At 36.3% G+C, this 22,523-nt stretch overlaps 1 protein-coding gene across 1 annotated transcript in view; it reads right to left on the reverse strand.

The window, feature by feature from the left end:
- Window positions 1-22,523, reverse strand: part of SH3PXD2A (SH3 and PX domains 2A) — a 251,693-nt gene that overhangs the window by 194,446 nt on the left and 34,724 nt on the right. The window contains exon 2 of the mRNA XM_070945171.1: window positions 19,906-19,986. Coding sequence (XP_070801272.1) covers window positions 19,906-19,986 — 81 coding nt within the window. The remainder of the gene's footprint in view (window positions 1-19,905; window positions 19,987-22,523) is intronic.

A 22,523-nucleotide genomic window follows, 5' to 3' on the forward strand; every position in this document is an offset into this window, starting at 1 on the left:
TGCCAAATTGCAATCAGCTGGCAGTCAGCAGAAGTAGCCTGCAGTACTGCACTCTAACCACTGCGCCACCGTGGTTCATAATATTTTTATTTATTAAAAGAAAGAAATCTCAAAGGACATTACAAAAAAAAAGGGGGGGGATTTTGAAGATCCAACTCAGTACCCTAAAGAAAACTGTGTAGCTTCCTTCACAAACATTGTGCAACAAGTGGAAATTCAATCTAGGAATTATATTTGATATATTTAACACCCAGGTATCTCTATCCTCCAAGCCTTCATTTGTGCTAATTAAAGAAAATAACAGCTGCTAGGAAGAGTAAGACTAGCTCGGCAGTCTGGATCAAATGGAATGATTAACAGCTCCAGTTTCTTTTTGGAATATTGTGGCTTCTAAGAGACCATATTCAAGGAAACAAGGCAGTTGTGAAATTGTGGGTGGAGAAAAGGTTTCAGCAGTAGCTTTGTTAGAAGGAATTTCCAGAGATTTGTAAAGATCTTTTATTCACCTTCATCTCTGCCCTGGAATGTTGCTCATTTTATTCATACTGTACTAATTAACACATTTCTCATGGGAAGATCTAATTTGGCGGTTTTCAGCATGAATACATGATCCAGACATGCAACAATATAGAGTGTGGAAGCAGAAGCATTTATAGGCACACCTTGGAACACCATGTTACACTTCTGTTCCATAAGCTACACTGATTCAATTTCTGATTGTCACCTATAAAACCTTTCATAGGCAGGACCAAGTTATTTGTAGGGCTGCCTCTCTCTGATAGTTTCTACCTGCTCCTCTAGGTCCAATAAAAGGGATGTACTCTGGGTCCCCTCTATCAGGAGATGTGATCTAGCCGTGGTGGTGCAGTGGTTAGAATGCAGTATTGCAGGCTAATTCAGCTCACTGCAAGGAGTTTGAGCCTCACCAGCTCAAGGTTGACTCAGCCATCCATCCTTCAGAGTCGATAAAATGAGGACCCAGATTGTTGGGGGCAATATGCTGACTCTGTAAACTGCTTAGAGGATGCTGTAAAGCACTATGAAATGGTATATAAGTCTAAGTGTTATTGATATAGAACAGGGGTGTCAAACTCAATTTCATTGTAGGCTGTGGTTGGGGGAACCGGGCGGGTATGGCTGACTGGGTGGGTGTGGCCAACTGGGTGGGTGTGGACAGTCCCCAAACTGCTGTCCTGTTTCCTCTTCGCACTGGGTAGACCAGGCCGAAGCTATGCTGGCTTGATCTTTCTTCTTTGCATTGGGTTGACCAGGACAGTCCTTCAGGCCAGATCGAACCACTTGAGTTTGATACCCCTGATCTAGAAGGACCTAGCAAGTGGGAATTTTCTGATGAAGTGATTGTCCTCTGAAATACCATAGTCCCTCGTATCTGCTGGCATTTTTGAAGGTCTTAAAAACATGACTCTTTTCCTAGTCACAGGGTGCTATTTCATGTTTGTTGGTCTCATATATATATATATATATATATATATATATATAAGTTTGGACTTTGAGAACACTATAGCCTCAGTAAAGATAGAAATACAGAGCTATAGGACTGTGAATGTTTCAGTATTGTTAATTGAAGAAAAACAGACTCAGGCTACTGAGTCCATTCATCATATAGTGGTATACATTGAAAGAGCCATGAAATGGATAGAAACATGCAACTTAAGTTGGGAACAAATTCATCCCATGCTCCTTTAGTTGACATTTATAGCTTGTTCAGGCTATATAAACTGACTCATTTTATAGTCTTCAATGTATATTAAAATGATCATCTGTTTTATCCTAGACACAACTTTGATTTTACACTTTCTGAAGAATACATTTGAAACTAGTTAGTGGTTCAGTGGCTGGGATGCACTGTAAAAAATAGTGTAAACTATCATTGATGTCTCAACATACTGAATTAAACCACCCAAGTATGGTTTGTTCCATTACTCATGGCTAAAATAACAATTTATCAGTTATAATTTGACATATTGCATGATTCCAAGATTCCAATTAGCCTTTTCTGACTTTTTTTTGTAGCAAAGCTAGCATCAAAAATTAGGATTCCGCTGAATATCTTTCTAAGGCATCTTACTTCACTGTTTTCTTGTTGAGTTTCACATACTGCACTGTTCTTTAATGATAGCTAAGTCAAGAAAGAGTGAATATCAAAGTGTCATACTTCAAAGAAACTCTTAATTAGAATCAAAGGAGTTACTAGGTGAAAAAGTCTAGATTATTGATCAGATCCCTAATGGAAAATCTATGAGATCATTGCACCCTTCCTGTGTTTTCTTACAGCTTCTTCACACCTATTTGGTTATTTAAATATGCCAAAGAAATAGCAGTTTACTGTAAATGTATTTCTTAAGTGAGTTTTCAGCCTGAAATTTCAGTCTGACCCACAAATAAAGGTCAATGTTAACAAATACAGCATAGAATTATTAAATGAAGATATTCTATACCATATGAAAGGCTTGTAAATTAATTAGAGAGAGCTAAGCTAAATTTCAAAGCATGACATGTTATATAGCTATTCCTCTGAACTGCAGGAATCTGGTATTTTACAGTTCCTTGATCAAGTAGTTTACAAACTAATTGTACAAAGAGAGAACAGTGGAATAGGAGGAGAAAAATGTAGTGTTGAGAAATGGTGAATTATTTTTTGCCTCACAATGAACATTGATAGGAAGAGGGGTTAATAAATTATTGATCTATCTTTTGGATCATGGCTAACATAAACTCCAGCGTTGGAGGAGTATAGCAGTTTTGATTAAAAACAAGATTGTCAGATTGCTCTTCTTTGACTGGCTGCATGGAAAAGATCACATTTGAAGAAAAAAATGAATTAGTGAGGAAGTCAGGTGAAATGTTATTCCTAAATAATTGGAAACACATTAAATACTATAAATACATCACTGTATGATTAAATACATCACTGGAGGCTTTTAAGAAGAGACTGAACAGTCACTTGTCTGGAACTGATTTGGTATAAGGTCTCCTGCTTCAGTAGAGAGTTGGACTAGAAGTCCTCCAAGATCCCTTCCAACTTTGTTATTCTGTTAATTTCAAAGCAAATTTTGATACAACACTGATTGACTCATATGGGTCTACCACTTCTGACTTGTTCCTGAATATATTAATATATTGAAAAATATTCCCTTTGATATATATTAATATATATATATAGTTTCACAAGCCAAAAGTAAACTGACCCCATTTTACATTGGTCATGGTGTGCAAGACTGATGTTCTTCCTTTAAAATATGGTGGAATGTGACCATGACATAGTTGTAGAAGCCTTGTGATGAGGCAAGCTTTTGATGACAAACCAATGGAATGAGGAAGTATGCAGGTATTTTGAAAAAATTGCAGCTGCTTCTCCCCAGTTCTGTTTTTCTCCTTTGGGCTGACTATATTCACAGACTTTTGGCATTTTTGATGCTGTAGTCCTACACCCACAACTGACAATAAGCCCGCTCCAAACTAAACTCTGAACACAAAGTTAAATGTAGTGAATAGAATGTAATGTGGTACCTTGATTTAGAACTATACATTCTTACCAAGCAACTAGATTTGAAGAAAAAAAATAAGAATGGTGTATATTTCTACTTTTACCAATCCCAGTCCATTTTGGAAATCTCCAAAATTGTTGGCATTCCCCATTGCTGAGACTCTTCCTCTGTTTCAGAATGGATTCACACACATTCATGTGGTTTGGCATATTCATCAAACCACAATCAACAAAACTGGATTAGCGAACACTGTAAACCAGGCCAGTTATATAGCTGATTCTAAACTTTTGGTTTCTTAGGGAGACTTAAAATAGATCACAGCTGTCCATCTGAACATTGCTGCTGTCACCACCAGATACACATTTCAAGAAAAGCACCGAATGCCTATCCAATCCTATTAAAAAAGTAAAACATCATAAGGATCTACAATCCTGGGTTGGTTGGTTTTTGCCACTACATAGTACAATCTACAATACAACAAGCTGCACAGTGTTGCTCCAAACAGCTAAATGAATAGTATATAAATGTAATCAATGAGATAAAAAAATAAAGTTTGTTTTGATTCCTAGCAAGGTAGATATTTCCTTTCTGTGGTTCATCAAACAAACACTGAAGAACGTCTAGACCGCAAAGCTTCACAGTCCAAATACCCCAGAAATTTTGAATGGGAACCATTTATCTTGAGATAAATTAAGTTAAACAATAGTTGAGACTTCCACTCTAGAAGAAAAAAAATAAGTTCTCTCCTCTATCTCAGGCAGAACAAATTTGGGTACCAGACTTACCTTTGCTCTTCGGAACATTCTCTTTCCTTTCATCATTCTTCTTGTAATAAGTTTTATAAGCAGTTTTCAACAGTTAAAATTGCATGGAAAATGCTTCTTTTAGCTTTGTCCCTTTTTCTCTCTCATATAAGAGTACACTCTCACACACACACAAACTCAGCCAAAATTCTCTTCTTGTTTCCCTTCAAACACTTTATTACATCACACTGAAAGAAATCCCAAAGGCAGTAACTCTACAGGTAACACTGGTTTGTCTAACACACCCCTAACAACAAAGAAAACAGGAATTGGGTGTAAGTTCCATTAAAAAAAACCTGTAACTGCTGAAAGGTGGGAGGAGGAATCCAAAACATAACAACTCATAGCCTCAAACTTTTGGAAAGCTTCATGTACACAGTATAGGAGTCAAGGAAGAAAGTCTGAATTAGCTTTCTAATATTAGGAAACAAATGTATTAACTCTATTAACATGCAACAGGTATTTGAAACAAAGACTAAAACTGTGATTATTCTTTAGCTTGGTGCCTTCCAAATGTAACAGACTACATCTTTTATGTGGATAATGAGAACTGAAGGTCTAGATCAGTGTTTCTCAAACTGGTCTGAATAGCAGATCAATAATTTTTAATAATTCATTTCTAATCAAACAGGTTTTTTCGAGTCCTGAAAAAACAGTTTAAGAAGGGGCAATAGGACAAAAAGACAGACACAAACAAACAGGAACTCCAAAACTCTGGTCAACCACTAGATGGAGTAGCATTTTGGGGGATTTTTGCAGCCCTAATATGGTAGCCCTAGCAACAGAAAATGACACTGGATCTGTCAGATTACTTTCAAGATTATTAAAATATTTATTTTTGAAACATAAAAAGGCTTTTGCTGTCCATTATATCGCTGTTTATTTTACTTTTTTCTTTACCAAAGCCATGATTACTTTTAGTAGTTTGTTTTGTTTAAAGCAAAAAAGGTTGAAACCAGAGAAGTGAAGTAGATACATTCGAATCATATATGTAGCTATCTTTTGTTTCTCTGTAGGAGGTGACGATGGAAACAGAAGTTCAATTAAAATGGAATGTTAAATTAACTTTAACAATGACAATACTGTTGGGTTTTAAAAACCGGGCAGGTTAGACTTCACTTAAAGTTATAAACAGCTGTTTTCAATTTTTCTGCTAGGTGTGGCCAGATATTTGCTTCCTGATCTGCCTACTTCATTTTTCAAAGTATCAATTAATAAGAAGTATTGTTGACTCCATTTTTATTGAGACCAGAAATCCTGAGAAGAAAAGGTTTACTATAATTCTCTCTCAGTTTGATCCTGAAGAAATTGTTCTCCTACCAGCCCTAGAGGGAAGCTTCCATTAGCATTAATAGAACTTCCTCCAGGGATCAATAAATGAAGAGGGGAGCATTTTCATCAGGACTGCCTGATTAGGATATATTAGTGGTTAGGATATATATCTTCTCTTCTATTAAATGAAAAAAAAAAGTTCAGCTCTATGACTGTGCGTAGAAAATAAATGCAGTGACATATGCAGCAGGTAACCTCAAAATTTCAATTTCAAAATATATAGCATAATTTCCACTCACAAAAACATTCAGGCACTCCATTCCTATTTACAAACCCCAGAAAATGTCTCCAGACAATAATAGAGAACTAAATGCCTCTTGGAAGAAATACAGTTTCCATCTACTTTCTACAGCAAAGCAATACTTGAATAGGGGCAGGATTGCAGGCAAAAAGTTCGTGGAGATGCAAAAGAAATGGCAATTTGCAGCTTCCCTGGTTATTTTTCCAGTCTTTAAGGGGCAATTTCCGAACAGCATTTATACTGAAAAATATAAATACCCCATAATCTTGTGCTTGATGTTTCTGAAAGCAAAGAGCTTCTCTCCGTGTAAGCCAAAGAATGTGGGCACAAGAGGTAGTTCTCATCTTGTTCTCTGCACCCTTTTACAAAAGTGAATGACTGCATTCACTGCACAAAAATGTAATTGTGCTTTTGGGCTGTGGGCGTCAACTCCATACTATTTTCTGGCACCATAAATAACTGACCACACAGCAGTTAGCTGAGCAAAAAGGTGCATGATTTAGATTTGGAGGATGTGTTTTCACTTTTGCTACTTCATGAAAGAGTTAATACATCATCATAATTCTTTGGTTGGCACCATCATTCTGCGGTCGCTAACTGCATGAATTAATTTCCCATCTGATGTCATTAGCCTCTGGGCCTCTTTCAAAATAACTCTTAAGAGTATGTTCACTGATTAGATTTTGAAAGAGAGTGCACGAATGTCTACAAGTACAAATGTAACAAGGGAATTGGGGATTCATGTGATACTTCTGGAACAGAAACAGCTTATTAATAGGATCGATAAAAATCTATGTCCTGCAGATGGATCTCTTTGGGAAAGGCACAAAAGTACCACATCACATAGCCTTGGGCATTTCTCCAAAAAGTAAAATGGTCTCAAAATTCAATTTGTATTCCACTTGGTACTATGCCAATTGGCTCACTGGTTTTGTTCCATCTGCTACAAAGGAGTGCACGCATATATGTATGTAATGTATATGTACATGTCTTCTACCATGCATAATAACAATTTTTGAAAACATTTATGCAGATATATTTAGTATTTCAAAATCCTTGCAAACGCTTGCTTTCTCTGATAAGAATTGATTGCACCTTACCACAAGAATTCAGAAGATATCTGCATAAAATTAAAGACTTTTTACAGTGTCTGAAAATTCTCAGTTTACCTCAGGGCTAAAAATACTGCTTCATTAATAAGTGAACACTTGAGGCCTCAGATGGCAATATCCTGATCTGATCTAAAGATGAAACATAAGCCAGGAGCTCCATTTCCCCAGTGGCCTTCACATATTTTTTTCTTTGAAGTCAATCTCAGACTGGAAAGTTCATCTTCAAACCTGCTTTCTCACTAACTGTTATTTCAATTTGATATCTTTGATATCTTTCATTTAACATGTTACAGAGGACCCAAACATGTCTCATAAAATTGCTTAACCCTGTATCCATAAGTGGAAAGAGTGGTGGGTACAAGGTGAACAAGTGAAAAATGTGATTATTATATATTTTCAAAGCCCATGTTTTACATATGTGTCAGATGTTGGGATGTATATATGGGATTTGTACTGTCATATCTATATCCTACACACAGAAATGCACAGACTTCCTGTTCTGTCTACCTATGGAGATTCTCAATGATCCAGGTCATGGTTATTCCAAGGTGCTTTTCCAAAAGGCAATTGGATTTTCTTGATATTTTTTCCTTGAAAACATTTCACTTGTCATCCAAGACACTTCTTCAGTTCTGAAGCTTCTTCACTTCTTCAGATCTGTATGTGTAATGTTGTCTACATCTGTATTCATATAGTATTCTAAACTACAAGCATATTTACAAACCACATCTGGGTTTACATATAATTCTAAACCATATTGTGGTTTATTTGATTTTGAAACAATGTCTAAACCCAGGACAGCTCTAAGTTATGGAATGAATTCAGTATAGTTTGTAATTATGCTTGCATTAAAAAAAACACTATTTTTTTTAATTGGGATTATCACACTGATGTATTTGAACTGTTGAAGTAAACCGAATCTCTATCAGCTCATTTTCAGAGTCAATCAAAAACCTTCATGGAGCTGCCTTGATGCAGTAGAAGCCTCAAGCACATCTCGTGCTTGAATGATTCATGATTCTCCAAGTTATCTCCAAGCTTCCTCCAATTTCTTTCTGCCAAAAACCTAAATTAAGTTAGAGCTGTCTTATCTCACAAAATGACAGTATTATCTAATCACAGGACGTACTGCAACCTGCAGAGAAGCACGTTTATTAGAGGTTATTTTTTGTGTGCTGCTGTTTCCAGAAACCAGTTCCAGATTTGCAATCTGAACTGCTGCATAGTTTTTATTTCAGGACCCTATACAATTCCCCACAATCTGGTCCACAATTTAGGGACCAAAACTGACAAAAAGACCTCATAATCTATCTACTAAACACTGTGTCAATTACTAATGAAAGCACCAGCTTTGGAGATTGGCCACTTTCCAAAAGTCTTCCTGAACTGCCAGGTGCTTTTGGGTCCATAGAATCCCAAGAATTGGATATCTGGAGGCCAGCTCTTCTACAGAAGGAGGGGCATAATGGAGAAGGCTTGTGTCATCCAGATAATGGGTTATCCAAGCTGACATTGGAATATCTAAATCTAAAACATTCAAACACACTTTCTGTAATATAACAGAAATATAATACCCTGAATTTGGAATTTGATTTTGTATTTCAAAAAACAAACAAAACAAGGTCTGTATGACACACATGAGGCTTTGGTAGCTGGACATCTGGTGGCATCAGACTTGTACTGCAGCAAGGCACTGTGGTCAACAGATATCACTTGTTCTATCATGCTTGTTCTGCTGGCCCTCTGAAGACTTCATCAATTCTTGTTTTGCTATAGCAGGAAAGATGCAATATGGCTTTCCATCATCAGTGCCTGGTCAACCCTCCTACCCTGAGGAAAAACTCTTCAGAATTTAGGTATTATTTCATGGTCACAACAGGACAGAATCATAGTAGTAATAATCAGCTACAGAAGTGTATTTGTTTGGTGGTGGTGGCAACAAGCAATTGTCTTGTCTATGAATGGGAAATATGATCCATCATCTTGCTTGATATATTGCCTTAGGCAAGGATTTCAATCTCTCTCATGGGAAGCCAGGGCTGTCTCTTTGCTCAGTGCACAGAAATCTGACTTGAAGATATTTCAGTTCCCTTTCTATAGAAGGTGTGCAAGACTATGGTAGCTCCATGGTTTTCTTTCTCTTTAGGCATCCTCACTGACTGCAATAAGTTTCCATTCTAAAGAAACATACTTAAGACCAAGCAGTCCATCATTCAAGAGAAGAGCAAGATAAATCTCAGAGTTTTGTGAGAGAAAACCTAAAATCACCTGGCACTAGGCCAAAATGTGCTTTTTGTGGAGCTTAGTATGATTTGCAAATTTAAGCTTACAAATTTGCAAAGACCAGCACTGATGATGTTACCTAGTTTGGGTAATGAAACGTCTGCAAGAAAAAAACCAAGCTTAGAGAGCACCAAGGACATCTCATTTCAAACTTAAATTTGTAATCTCCTAATACAGTTGGGAATAAACCAGATTGGTATTCTATGTATGTTTGATTTTGAGCAGTACTTGCAGGATCATAGTTGCTGAGGCACCTAGGCCATGGGTGTCAAACTTGCGGTGTTACATTGCCGTCATGTGATGTATCATGACGTTTTCCCCCTTCACAGAGCTACGGTGGGTGTGGTCTGCATGTGACGCATGCAGCCCACGGACTGCTAGTTTGACACCCCTGACCTAAGCCAACTGAAGGTCTTTTCCTTCTTTACTGCAAACCTGTCCAAAATACTTCTCCAGTATTCCATTCTGCATTCAAAAGAAGCTCTCCCTAAAACCAACCGAGGCTTGAATTGGTGACATCCATGAAAAATAAGATTTCATACTTAAATAATGCTGTAACACAGAGGCAGGTGATCTGGTCATCTCCAGATTTTTCGGACTACAACCCCATGATCTCTTGGCACAGGGAACACTGGTTGCAACTGTACTGAGGGGAATGAATGCCCAAACATCTAGAAGGTACTGGGCTGCTTATTCCCTGCAATGGAGCATTCAAATTATCTCATGCTCATTACTCTCATTATACTTGGGTCCATGCTGTTGCTGAAATCAACTGTAGAAGTTGAAATTGAAGGGAGTCTTGAACTAGGGAATTCTGTTCATCTGCTTAACTGCTTCATCACTGACCACCGTGCCAAGATGGCTATTCTTAGAAGAAGGTACATGAACAAAACAAAGAATTGTTTGGTGAGTTGGAAAAACTTGAGAGATATTCTTTCACACAAGAAATCATTGCCTCTGCCCAACGAGAGCTGGTTCTCACATGGCAGGCAATTTTCTCCTAAAGGCCACATTTATTTATTTATTTATTTATTTATTTATTTATTTATTTATTTATTTGATTTGATTTGATTTGATTTGATTTGTATACCGCCCTACTCCCGAAGGACTCAGGGCGGTGAACAGCCAAGCAATAAGATACATAAATACAAAAAATTTAAAAAACCAGTTAAAATCGAATTAAATCATTTTTTGGCCCAGACAAATTAAAACACCCCAATAATTTAAGAACAGATTTAAAATTTATATATTAAATAGTAGCTTGTCAACTATTAAATGGTTGTTTTACAAAGCTCCTCCCGAAACAAAAACTGGAAGCCAAGCATATATTACAAGGGGATGCTGGACTATAGTAGAAATTAGGAATGAGAAACATTTATCCTAAATAACAAGGATGGTAATAATATGTTCACTGAATGGGACACTAATCTAGAGTACTGTCACAGAATGTATAAGTTGAGGATGGGGGGGACAGCATAGAAAATCAACCATCAAATAGTTGACAAGCTACTCTGACTCAGACATCAATTTGCCCATTCTTTCTATATATTTTTTTAATTCCTCACTTACAGCTAATCAATGTACCAGTAGAATGTGCTTTACTTGAGGGCCAGGGAAGGTAGTGCTCCTCTTCCCACATCTGCAATAAAGTAGGGATAAAGTAACAACTAAGGACAGCTAGTATCATCCTCCTGGAAGTGGATGAAGTGGATGAAAAGAAGTGGAGATGATCAGCAGAGATCAGCAACACAGCATATACCTAAATCTATCATCATGATCCTGTTTCTGATGGTCAATGTAGAGCAGGAGTGTCAAACTTGCGGCCCATGGGCTGAATGCGTCATGCGCTGGCCATGCTCATCCCCAGTTTAGCGAAGGAGAAAAAAGTTGTATTACATCACATGAATGACCTATCATCACAAGTTTGACACCTGTGATGTAGAGTTTGCCATGCAAATGCCATATTTCAGATTCTTCTTTATCCACAATTGGTACAGTACAGAAGTAGTAGCATATTTGGCAACCATTTTTTAGCTCTGTGTTAAATATTACTGAGGGTTTTTTGCCTGAATTTTGTTTTCATGTACTGTAATAAAATATTTTATGCTACTTTAAACTGAATTGTCTATTTGAAATTGCCATCTATGTGGCTTTGAGAGCATATCCATTTTTAGATGAAGGTAAGAGGTGTTTACAATGCCATGTCCTGTTTCTATAGTTCTAGGTTTGGGGCATAATATACATCCAAACATGATCAGTTTCAAAGGTTAAAATATAATGGAAGCATGCCTCACAAATATGATCTTGCCCAGAGTGAGTCCTGGGAGAATACATTTGTGCAAAAATTAGATTTACAGAACTAAAAAGCTGGTCATCTTTCATCAGAAAGATACTCTTTTCAGTAAGGTTGTGTTCCACCATGTAGTTTTGCTAGGGAAATGCTATTTTAGGGATATGTAGATTATGGACTGTAATTTTAATTAGAGGGTGGAGTTTAAAAAGAAGAAAGAGCAAGAGAAAAAGAAGGCATTGCATAACAAAGTTCAGCAAACACTGAGGTTGTGGTAGTGTCTCAAATTGACTTGTTTAGAAAGATCGGCATTTCAGCTAGCAATTACAGATTTTATTGCTATATATCTCTTTCTTTAGTAGGAACTTAAGTGCTCTGTAGCGCAGTGTTATATTAATAATCAAGGTTATTTTAGGATTAACAGGCAATGTTTCATATTCAATTTCCAAAAGGCCTACAGCATTTTAATGTTCTGTTTTTCCTAGTATTATGGACAGCTGAGTGCAAGACAGCTTTTTTTGCATCTTTTTGGATATTTCATAGAAATGAAAAGGTCATTCACTGTTAACTGATACATAAAAACTGAGTATGCAAAATACACCTATCCTATTCATATTTTGATATGTTACAATGTTGGCAGAGCATAGTATGTAGCATGGCCAGGTTTAAATGTTCTGTCTATTTGAAATTCTTGGGACTGCAGGTTAGATAGGAGACCCTTGATTTTGTAGCTATGCAACCCTTGCCTCATAGCCATTACAATGTTTAACCATGCAACTCCAGCATAAGTCCATGGTCTGCTATTATCAAAAAGTGCTATAGAAAATAAAACATTTAACATGGCCAGGCACTAATAATATTTATTTTTCCCATTCCAAGGGTATAAATAAAGATAATGAATGTCCAACATACCTCAATAAAATTATCATGGAATGTACCAAAGTTTTTGACTTCATTGCCCTAGGCCAGGGATATCAAACTCACAGCCCGTGGGCCGGATGCACCACATGCTGGCCACGCCCACCCCCGGTTTAGTGAAGGGGGGGAAAGTCATGATACATCACGTGACGCAGTGGATTTGATACCCCTGCCCTAGCCTATACTAAGGTTTATGTCATTTTGGTTTAGCATGTAGTACGATTTATTTTATAAACCAGCTGTGGATTATTCAACAATCAAGATTAAAACAAACAATGGCTTAGCATAATGTGTCTGTCACGCTATAACAATAGCCCTGGTCTTTTAGAGAAATGAATACCAGTGATGGCATTTATAATACTAATGCTGGATGGGAATTATATATCTATCTGTATATCAGATATTATAATATAAACTAATAGCTCAGTGACTTTCATTCTTAAAATTTTGAAACCAGCAATGAAGCCTTTGAGATTTTTTAAAAAATTTTTATTATATTTTATCTTACCCTTTTTTCAAAGAGCCACAGACAGCATATTTATTTATGTTATGCTTAAAAATTAGAGTATTTTGTCGCAGAGCCTGAGATCGGTGAGATCCACCATTAGATCCACTGGTGGATCAGTGAGATCCACCATTAAGTGGCTGTTGTTGGTTCAAAGGTCCCCATCCTTTGGCCTCAATGGGCATAATTAATTTTGAAAACATCCTGTGAGCTACCACGCATATTGCAGCCAATCATAAAACAGTTCACAGATTCAAATATATTCTCTGCCATGCCTTCTTGCTCTCCAGGATCTGCTAATCTAATTATCTTTATCTGTTTTTTGGAAAGGTGGCCACTCAATAAATCAAGCACTATGCAGCAAAACATATCATTTTTCTCATCTAAGGATCAGGGTTCTACTTACCTTTACCACCGGTTTGCAATGGGAGCGCCCGGCCCCCTCGCTTCACTTGCATCCACTTCTGCGCATGCGCAGATCACGCAAGACGACATCGTAGTGGGTGGGCAGAGCCTCCCGCCGGTTTTACTACCAGTTCTATAGAACTGGACCGAACCGGGGGCAACCCACCCTAAGGATGCCTTTGAAGATCATGTGGCTCTGATAAACATGTTTTAATTTGAAGCATGTTAATTTCATTTTTAAAAGAAAGGATAAAAATATAAAAAGCTGGAATGTGGACTTCTACAAACAGCAAATCCACGTGGATCATAACTGTTCATATTGGAACTCCAAATAAATTTATAATAGCAGATTATGGTTGTTCAAGTGAAATTTATCTGCATTCATTTTTCTAATAGGTGGAGAATCAGTCCATTAGTTTGTTTCACTTTATTCCCAAAGGAAATAAGTCAATGTCATTTAATTGGCTAATTAAAGTCAGGAAAATCAGGAAGCCGCCCTGAGTCTCCGGAGAAGGGCGGCATATAAATTAAAGCAGAAAAAAAAAAAAAAGAAAAAGAAAAAAACCATACCCCAAATCACTGAAGCAAAAGCTGCAACTAAACTGATTTCCAACATTTTCTTCCTTAATTGCTACTTGATTCCTACTGGCTTCCCCCCCTCCCTCCCCCATACCTATCTATCTATCTATCTATCTATCTATCTATTTCAGCCTATCTGAAATCGACCAAGAAAGTGGACTCATGGAATAAGATGGAGCCAAGTCCAGAATAGGAAACAATAATCCAGATGGCTGCCCAAAAAAAGATATGTGGGAACCTGCATCTTCAATGATGGCACAAGCATAAAAAATATTCAGCACTGCTTGAAGATGAAAAATTACCACTGAGTCAAATCCAACAAAAAATTTCCTACACTGCTCCAATTTATGCTAAATTCTTAAAGCTGGCTGACACACTTAATACACTGACACCTGATTTCTTTCAGATGCATTGTGCTTCAAATCCCATCATCCCAACTAGCAAGACTACTGTCAGTGCTGGCTAAAGATTATGGAAGTGATCCCTCTTAATTGTTTGTGGCAGGATTGTGGAAGGCAGATCCAATAGATTACTGTTCTATATCAAAGGTTATTTTTATATTCCACTTAATTTGGACTTAATCATATTCTAAAATCTCTACTTAGTGCCCTAATTCACAAATAGTATTATGCCACAATCATCTGATTCATGTAATACAATTGATAGAGTTCAAGCAGCATACTGAGACATAAGACATGGTTTCAAAATATCATGGATGGGCTCATAAACATACAATATAAACTATGAATTGTGTTTTATGTGTTATAAACTTATTTTTTTATATGGTTATTCAAGTGCAATGTATAAAATACAGTTATGGAAACTATGATCTAGCCGAGTGTGTTTTATGTGTAGAGAATGGTAGAGTTCATACAACACTCTGCAGAATGCAGTGATGCCAGCATTGAAATGGGGTCATTCATTGGTGGATGGCTACCTTTGAATCTATCACAATAAAAGTTACTAGAAAATGTATAAGTATAGGGGTTGTTAGAAAATTGTAATTGCCCAACTGGTTGGTCAGGAAATATATAAATCAACATTGTGTGTTTGTAGCTAAAAGTATTATGTAGCTTTAAAAACTGTGTTGCATCACCATGCATTCTGATTGGCTGAGCTCTGTAGCCAATGTACTTAAGGAAAGCTGAATTATGGTTTGTGTGGACACTACACCATTTTATCTGCTGATATGCTGTAACCATATTGATCTCTCTGCATGATCATTGCTTGATCATGGCTATTTATTGCTTTTCTAATATTTATTGACTGTTTTTATATTATATTATATTTTATATTTTATATTGAACTGTGTTCCTGAATGAAACTAAAGAAGATCTGTTTTATTGTATTTTTCTACAACTTCTGGTAAGAAGTTTTAATATTTGGAAAATATCCCTGGACTGATCTTTATCTCACTTTATATGTGTATGACTTGGATTGTTTTTGGATTATGATTTTGCTTTTATCCTAAAAGTAAAATATTATCAATACCCAGTTTGTTTGAATGTGAACTGTTATTATCCACAATCATTCTCAGTCACTGTCGTGCGTAAACTCAAAGGGTACACTGCTCAATAACCCACAACATCGGCTATGAGCCAAGAATATCCTTAACAGGGTGAGTAAGGAGAAAATTATGGAACATGCATCAGTGTCAATAGGCAAATCTCAAACCTATAAACTTGCATCTGTCTGTCATCCTTATCTGGGGATGGGGTGGGGATGGGGTTATTATTATTTTATTAATATATAGCCAGAGGCTCAAAAAGAGTGGGAATTTTATTATGACCTATGCATCACCACTTTTTCATCATTATGACAAGCTGAAGGCAGCTAGTTAGTAAATAACATAATTTACCAAGTAGCAGATTCTAAATGAAAGCTGGCAAACCTTTTAGAGCAAGGACTGCATAACATCTTTAAGGAGGTCTATAAAGCAGGAAGGGTCAAATCACCGCATAATTGGGAAGGCAGTATTGAGGAAATCTTTAACTGTACTGTAATATGCTTTAACTACATTACAATATGACTTTTTCAGGTTTCTAATACAGTTTTTATATATTTATATATTTTCAGAATGACAGGAAACCCTTCTATTCATTTTCAGCAGTTACAGTGAAGAGGCTCTAAGAGCTATAAAAATGGGACTTTTGTTACAGATAATGGAACCAGACAGAAATAAATTTGACCTAAGAATATTAATGTCATAGAGTGATTAGATCCAAAGATAGTTGTCCACTCATGGAAAGACCCCTTGTAATAGTCAAAGACTCCTTTCATGAGTGAAGGATTCGTCTGGACTTAATTTTCAATCCACAATAATGCAATTTTTAAAAACATGGAATAGATTTATAACATTAATCTGCAAAAATAGTCAAAAAACAAATGATCAAGTTAAGTAATCAAAAAAGATACAGAAAACATAATACAAGTGAATTAGGAAGATTCTAGGAGTGTTTTACAAACTGGAAATAAACAAAGAAATAGCATTACATCATAGAAATGTTAAGACAGGAAATGATGGAACAGAAAGGAAGGGAATAAATTAACATCTACAAGGAATGAGACAGACAGTACACTTTTCCTTCATGGTATGCTAATATAGAACCAAATCAGCCCTTCTTCATGACATATCATTGCACAGTTACTAGAAAGATATATATACCATATTTTTTGAAGTAGAAGATGCACTTTTTCCCCTCCAAAAGGGGGAAAATTTGGGTGCGTCTTATACTCCGAATGTAACCCCACGTGTGGTGCCCAAAATGGCTACCCAGAACAGCTGCTGCCTTCTCTTACCCCTTCCGCACTTTGCCTGCTTTAGTCACTGGAACTCCTTCCGAAGAAGCTGTGCTTTTGAAGCTGTTTTCAGCCCCAACGCAAGCGAAGCAATCTTCCGTGCTTTGCCTGCTTTTCTAATTGCCGCTCCCTCCGACAATCAGCTGTGTTTCAGAAGCTGTTTTTTAGCCCCAACCAGCCTCAACCTCAAAACCAGCAAGAGAACTAATGTGCTGAAGCTGACCAGGCTAAGGACTAGCCAGATGAATACCTGGTAGGCAGATTTTTTCCCCCCTATTTTCTAAGGAACTAAGGTGCGTCTTATACTCTGGTGCGTCTTATACTCCGAAAAATACGTAAGTGATGATTGCTCCTTAGAGAACGTTATTAAGCGTAACTTAAAATCAAAGAACTCCCTGTGGAATAAGTCTTTGAAAGTTAAACAAAGATAGCAATAGCACTTAAGACTTATATACTGCTTCACAATGCTTTATAGCTCTCTCTAAGAGGTTTACAGAGTCAGCATATTGCTCCCAACAATCTGGGTCCATTTTATAAGGCTGAGTCAACCTTAAGCCGGTGAGACTCGAATTGCCAAAATGGTGGCTGTTGGCAGTAAGCAAAAATAGCCTGCAGTACTGCATTCTAACCACTGTGCCAAGATGGTTCTTCTTCCAATATTCTTGACTCTAATGCTATACCTCAATCTTTACAAAATAAGATAACATATTGTGTCTTGCTCTTTAGATGAAATCCATAGATCAGAGAAACCAGTTATTGTACTGAATTTTTAGTATCTGTACTAGTAACCAGTTACTGTACTAGAATTTTTAATCTGCTGAATTTGTGTATAATTTTTTTCAGTGCTGTTGGAAGCCACTTTGGAACAACAAAATAAAATGTTTTCAATAAACACATGTAAATGAGCCTACATCAAACAAGAATAGTGCTTATTAAACCATTCAACTTGTTGTGGGTTGGTGTCCTTCAGTTCAATTTGCAGAATGGTGACATTTACAATATGTAATAACAAAAGTATTAAAATAAAAATTATTGGGGATGGTGAGAACATTCTTGATATGTTTTCAAGAAGGAATGGGAGAAAGATGCATATTATTCAGTAAATGTTTTCCACTGTTGCTAAGTCACCCCTCCCCTTCTGCTTATCAATGGGACCTTTCAAGACTCCTTCTCCCAATTGGAGACATCATTTCCTGTACAACACACTAATCCTATTGATAACTTTAGTTGATGGGAACTTTTCAAACCTAACAGGAAAGTCTAGGAGACTTGCAGGAACACAGACAAGGCTGGGGGTGGGGAAAGTTGCAAAAGTTTAATAAAAAGAAAGTACTTGAAAGTGAAGGAGATAATTATTTTTTAAAAAGTGTAATCAGATGAAGAGGAACCAATCTTCTTGGCATCTACTTCAGTTTAGGAATGCTGAAGGGAATATAATGGAGGATTTGCCTTCTCAAGTTTTATAGAAATCTTAATAAGGGTTCATGAGTTGGGGTCATAAAACTAAAAAAAAAATGATATATATTTGTGAGAAATGCCAAATGTCTCTATGTAAAAGTAAAAAAAAAGAATTATTAGAGTTGCTTAGCTCTTTGGACAGCTGTTTCCAAATGAACTTTCCTAAAGGGACAATGAAAGAAGATGCTCCAATATTTTTTTATCTTAATACTTTTGTTATTACATATTGTGGGACTGAGTTCATATTAATTCCTTTTTTCAAGCTCAATATGATGAATGCAACCAATATTCCGCTGATATGTCTTTGATGTTTCCATCCAATTACAGAAGCAATTGCAAACTACATTGGTTTAAATTCCGAGGAGACAACATGCCTTTGCCATGTTTATCTGATAGCGATCAAAGTTTCCTCAAATCTGTAATCTAACCAACTATTGTATGTATTACCAGAGCTCCATTGATTTTTTCTCATGAGTCACATCTTAGTTATTTCCTGTTTCCACAGAAATAAATAAAGCTACAGTGACTCGATTAAGACATATCACTACTGATTTTACTAATAGTGATCAGCTTTTTTATTTAATTTCTGGATATTCATAATGGATATTAAGACAACCTTGTATCTGCTCAGAGGGATTTTCCATGTCAGTCATTCTACCTCTCCTCCTTCATGAGGAAGCAAACTCGGCAAAGCTGCGCATGGCATGGCATCCCTAGATTAAATGCCTCTTGACAAAAAACACTTTTCTAATAAGCATTTTAAGGTATAATTGCACACATGAATAGAAGAAACAAATACAAAATTAGTAAGATAGAACAAGAGGATACATTCAAGTGTGTCTTTCAACCCAGTGAAATATACAAGCAAAGTAATTTTTAAATCAGCTGCTGACACTGTGAAACCAGGGAGCAGAATTTTCATCTGTTTCCCCAGCCAGTTTTTTCTCATCCCCTGTTGGCCTCCATTATTTTCTGTTCAATTACCCTATAAATGAGAGCCTGTGAGAGAAACCCAAAATATTGAAAAAACTAATGTTGCTGCCTTAAATGATCCGATCACTACAAATAATGAAATTATATTCTGGAAGAGGCCCCTTTCAGCTGTGAAGCTCAAGCTACTGTTCCCACTGACCATCTGCTCTCATCCCCCTCCCAATCAACTACTTGTTATTAGTTCAAATTTAGATAAATATACTCAATGCTTCTCTAAAGCTAATGAATTCTGATTATATTGAATCCTTTGGAAATGGCTTCGTGCTGAACATGAGTATATACAGGTCAAAAAAAGGAAGACCTCATGGAAGTCGGTGGGAGAGACAGAAGATAACCAATACATACTATCAGCAGAATCACAAACAAAAGGAAGTTAAATTTAAGAGGGAAAGTGTTAGAGTCTCATGGGACATATTCTCTCCACAATGAAGGAAGAGGATACAGAGTTTCCCACAAGGAAGACTATAGAACCATGTAGTTATGCAAGCCCTTTCTCCATGAGAACCAAAGCAACTTCTCTCAAAGAGTATTTTCAAGTATTCTGGAAGCAATTTCAGCAACAATGCAAAATCTGCAGTGAGCTGTGATAATATTAGATTCAAATCATTATTAACAGCTCTAAGAGAGGCTATGTCAATTCTATACATACTGTCTCCACAAAGAAAAATTATTCATTACCTGCAAGTCAAAGAATTTGCTATATCTCCGGTAGACTGTCTGGCAAGTTGTGTCCGACCATGTTACTTTGATTATATATACCTAGAATTACAGAACAAACAAAAAGAAACATATTATACATTTATTGTATTGTAATTATTTTTATTTCTATGCTTCCCTTGTATTATAAGGACTGTACTATAGATATATAGTTCAGTAAGTAAGATCAAAACTGCAGTACCATGAGCTTCTCTAATTCCAATAAAATGACTCTGATTATTTTATTCCCACACTTTGTAATGTTATCCAAAATGTTATCCTGAAATAATTGAATTATCCAGCATCACCTGATTTGATCTGCAAAATGGGAAGCATTTCCTGTTAAATGTGCTTTGAGGCCAGAGCTCTCTTCTGAAATAAATTGTGTTTAGCATTACACATAGTACCTCTTCCAAAGCTACTGAAATTAAAAATTGGAGATAAGAGTGAATGATATAAATTAATATCATAATATAGTTGAGCAAACTTTTTGGTTATAACTTTTAATTATCTCTTAGATGAATGGTTGTACTCATTTTTCCTATGATTTTTGGTGGATGACATCTTTGACAGTTTTCATTCTTTGATGTAGGAGCAGAAGATCATGGCTATTTCATTTTTGGTTTTCAATGTGATCTGGGATTTGATGCTACATTTAGGTAATCTTATATTAAAATCAAAAAATTCCATGAAGCTTCTTATTCTTCTTCCATATTTTGTTTCAAGTAGCACTAGAAATAGGCAGCTATCTAATTTAAAAATATATTCATGGACAAAAAATCTAACTATAGGTTTTGGTAACACTATGGCTAAAAATGCATCAAAGCTGTGGGTCATAGGTTTATATCATGGTAGCACAGCTAAATTTCTGGCTTTTCGTGTGCCAAAATTCATTTTTGTTATTATATTATCCATCATCCCAGATGAAGCCTGAAGCTATGTTTGACAAGCACCTATTTAATCTCGAGACCAGTTTTTCTTGCTGTTGTTGCTGCTGCTCTAAAATTCAGAATCCATAGTTGACTCTGAACATGATTTAGCATGAATTGATGGCACCGTGTAATGGTATATGGAAATGACTTTGAAGACTGGACAAAATAACACAGCCAAGGGAATGATCAGGAAAAGGTAATTTAGCCCATAGCAGCAATGTGGGAGGGGCAAGAGGGTTAGAAGACATCCTTCCTAGTTTCTTGGGCTGCAAGTTAATGGAAGGGGGCCTATTATTTGGTTGGGTAGTTGGTGGTAGTATGGTAGTTCAGATTGCAAGTTCAAGATTTTGGTCCACTTACAACTTACTTGCTCAATATATATAAGACCCATGTTTACACATAGTTAATCTAGTTTATTTCTTACTAAATATAGGAGTAACTTCCCACAACTTCCATATATAACAGTTTAGTGGTGATATTTATTTTTGTTGTTTTTGATTAAAAGTTCTTAAAAGGCTTTTGAACAATATTTTACAATATTAACAATATATGTGTTATACAGCTAGTCAATGAGAAGCAAAGGAATTCATGATCAGCATGTTAGCTGTTAAGTATTTTTTAGAAGTAGCTTTCAAACTACTTCATAAGCGATGTAGCAAGCCCAGTAAAACATCTGATTAACACATGATAATGCATTTCTTTTATTTCTATAAAAGGCACACAAGTAAATAAATTGTGCTGTAACAGGTCACAAATATCCACTTAACGAGCTGCTAAGTGAGAGTTCATCATCAAAATAATTATTTTCTCTGGAAAACATCCAGCTATCCTTGACACTGATCCAGAGAGTCACATGACATCATGTCCTGATGTCAATTCCTACTCTTCTAAAGAGGATACGTGCATCAGAAGGGAAGCACTGCATTAGCAGAGGTCATAAGTTCCTCTGTTGGAAGATCAAATGCCACTTCCTACACTCAGCAGACCCTCAAATAATCAAAACTAGCAAACTGAAATCATTAGCTAGCTTTATTTAGAAACCTTGTCCTTTCTTATAGTAAAACAGCCTTTCATACTACATGTTGTGAGCCCTGAGTTAGATACCTATTCTGAGATCGTTCTATGACTAAATTGCTTTTTAATCTATTGTTTATACTTTTCCAAATGATCTTGCAGGAGAGCCTTTTGTGGATTGGAACCTCCAATTCCTATACAAGAGAAACATTTGGGTAAAGTAAAGTGTCAGGATAACAGTCATCAGCATTTAACCTAGATCCCTCTTTACTTCCTACGTTTGTTTCTGGAGGATAGTTACTATAAAGTATTTACTATTTGAAAACCATTGACTGCAAAGGGTGAGATCACAAGTGAGCAAATCTGTCAGAAGAAAGCTAAGAGAAATATCTTAGGTTTCTTCTGACAGATTTGCTCACCTGCAATCTCATCCTTTGGAGTCAATGGTTTTCAAATCATGCACCTATGAACTTTAGTAATGTCTTTCACTTACACACCCTACATAATTATGTGCCTATTTTAATTATTCATGGCCATCTAGCGTACATTACACTATATGAACAGCCAATAAATATTTTCATGGTATGACTTGCTCTTACTTAGCAGTATATGTCAAAATATGTTTAAGAATACCTTGCTTTCCTAAATCAGCCT

The sequence above is a fragment of the Pituophis catenifer genome, unplaced genomic scaffold, assembly GCF_029215685.1.
Source record: "Pituophis catenifer annectens isolate HBS135680 unplaced genomic scaffold, rPitCat1.0.hap2 SCAF_6, whole genome shotgun sequence".
In the NCBI taxonomy this organism is placed as follows: domain Eukaryota; kingdom Metazoa; phylum Chordata; class Lepidosauria; order Squamata; family Colubridae; genus Pituophis; species Pituophis catenifer.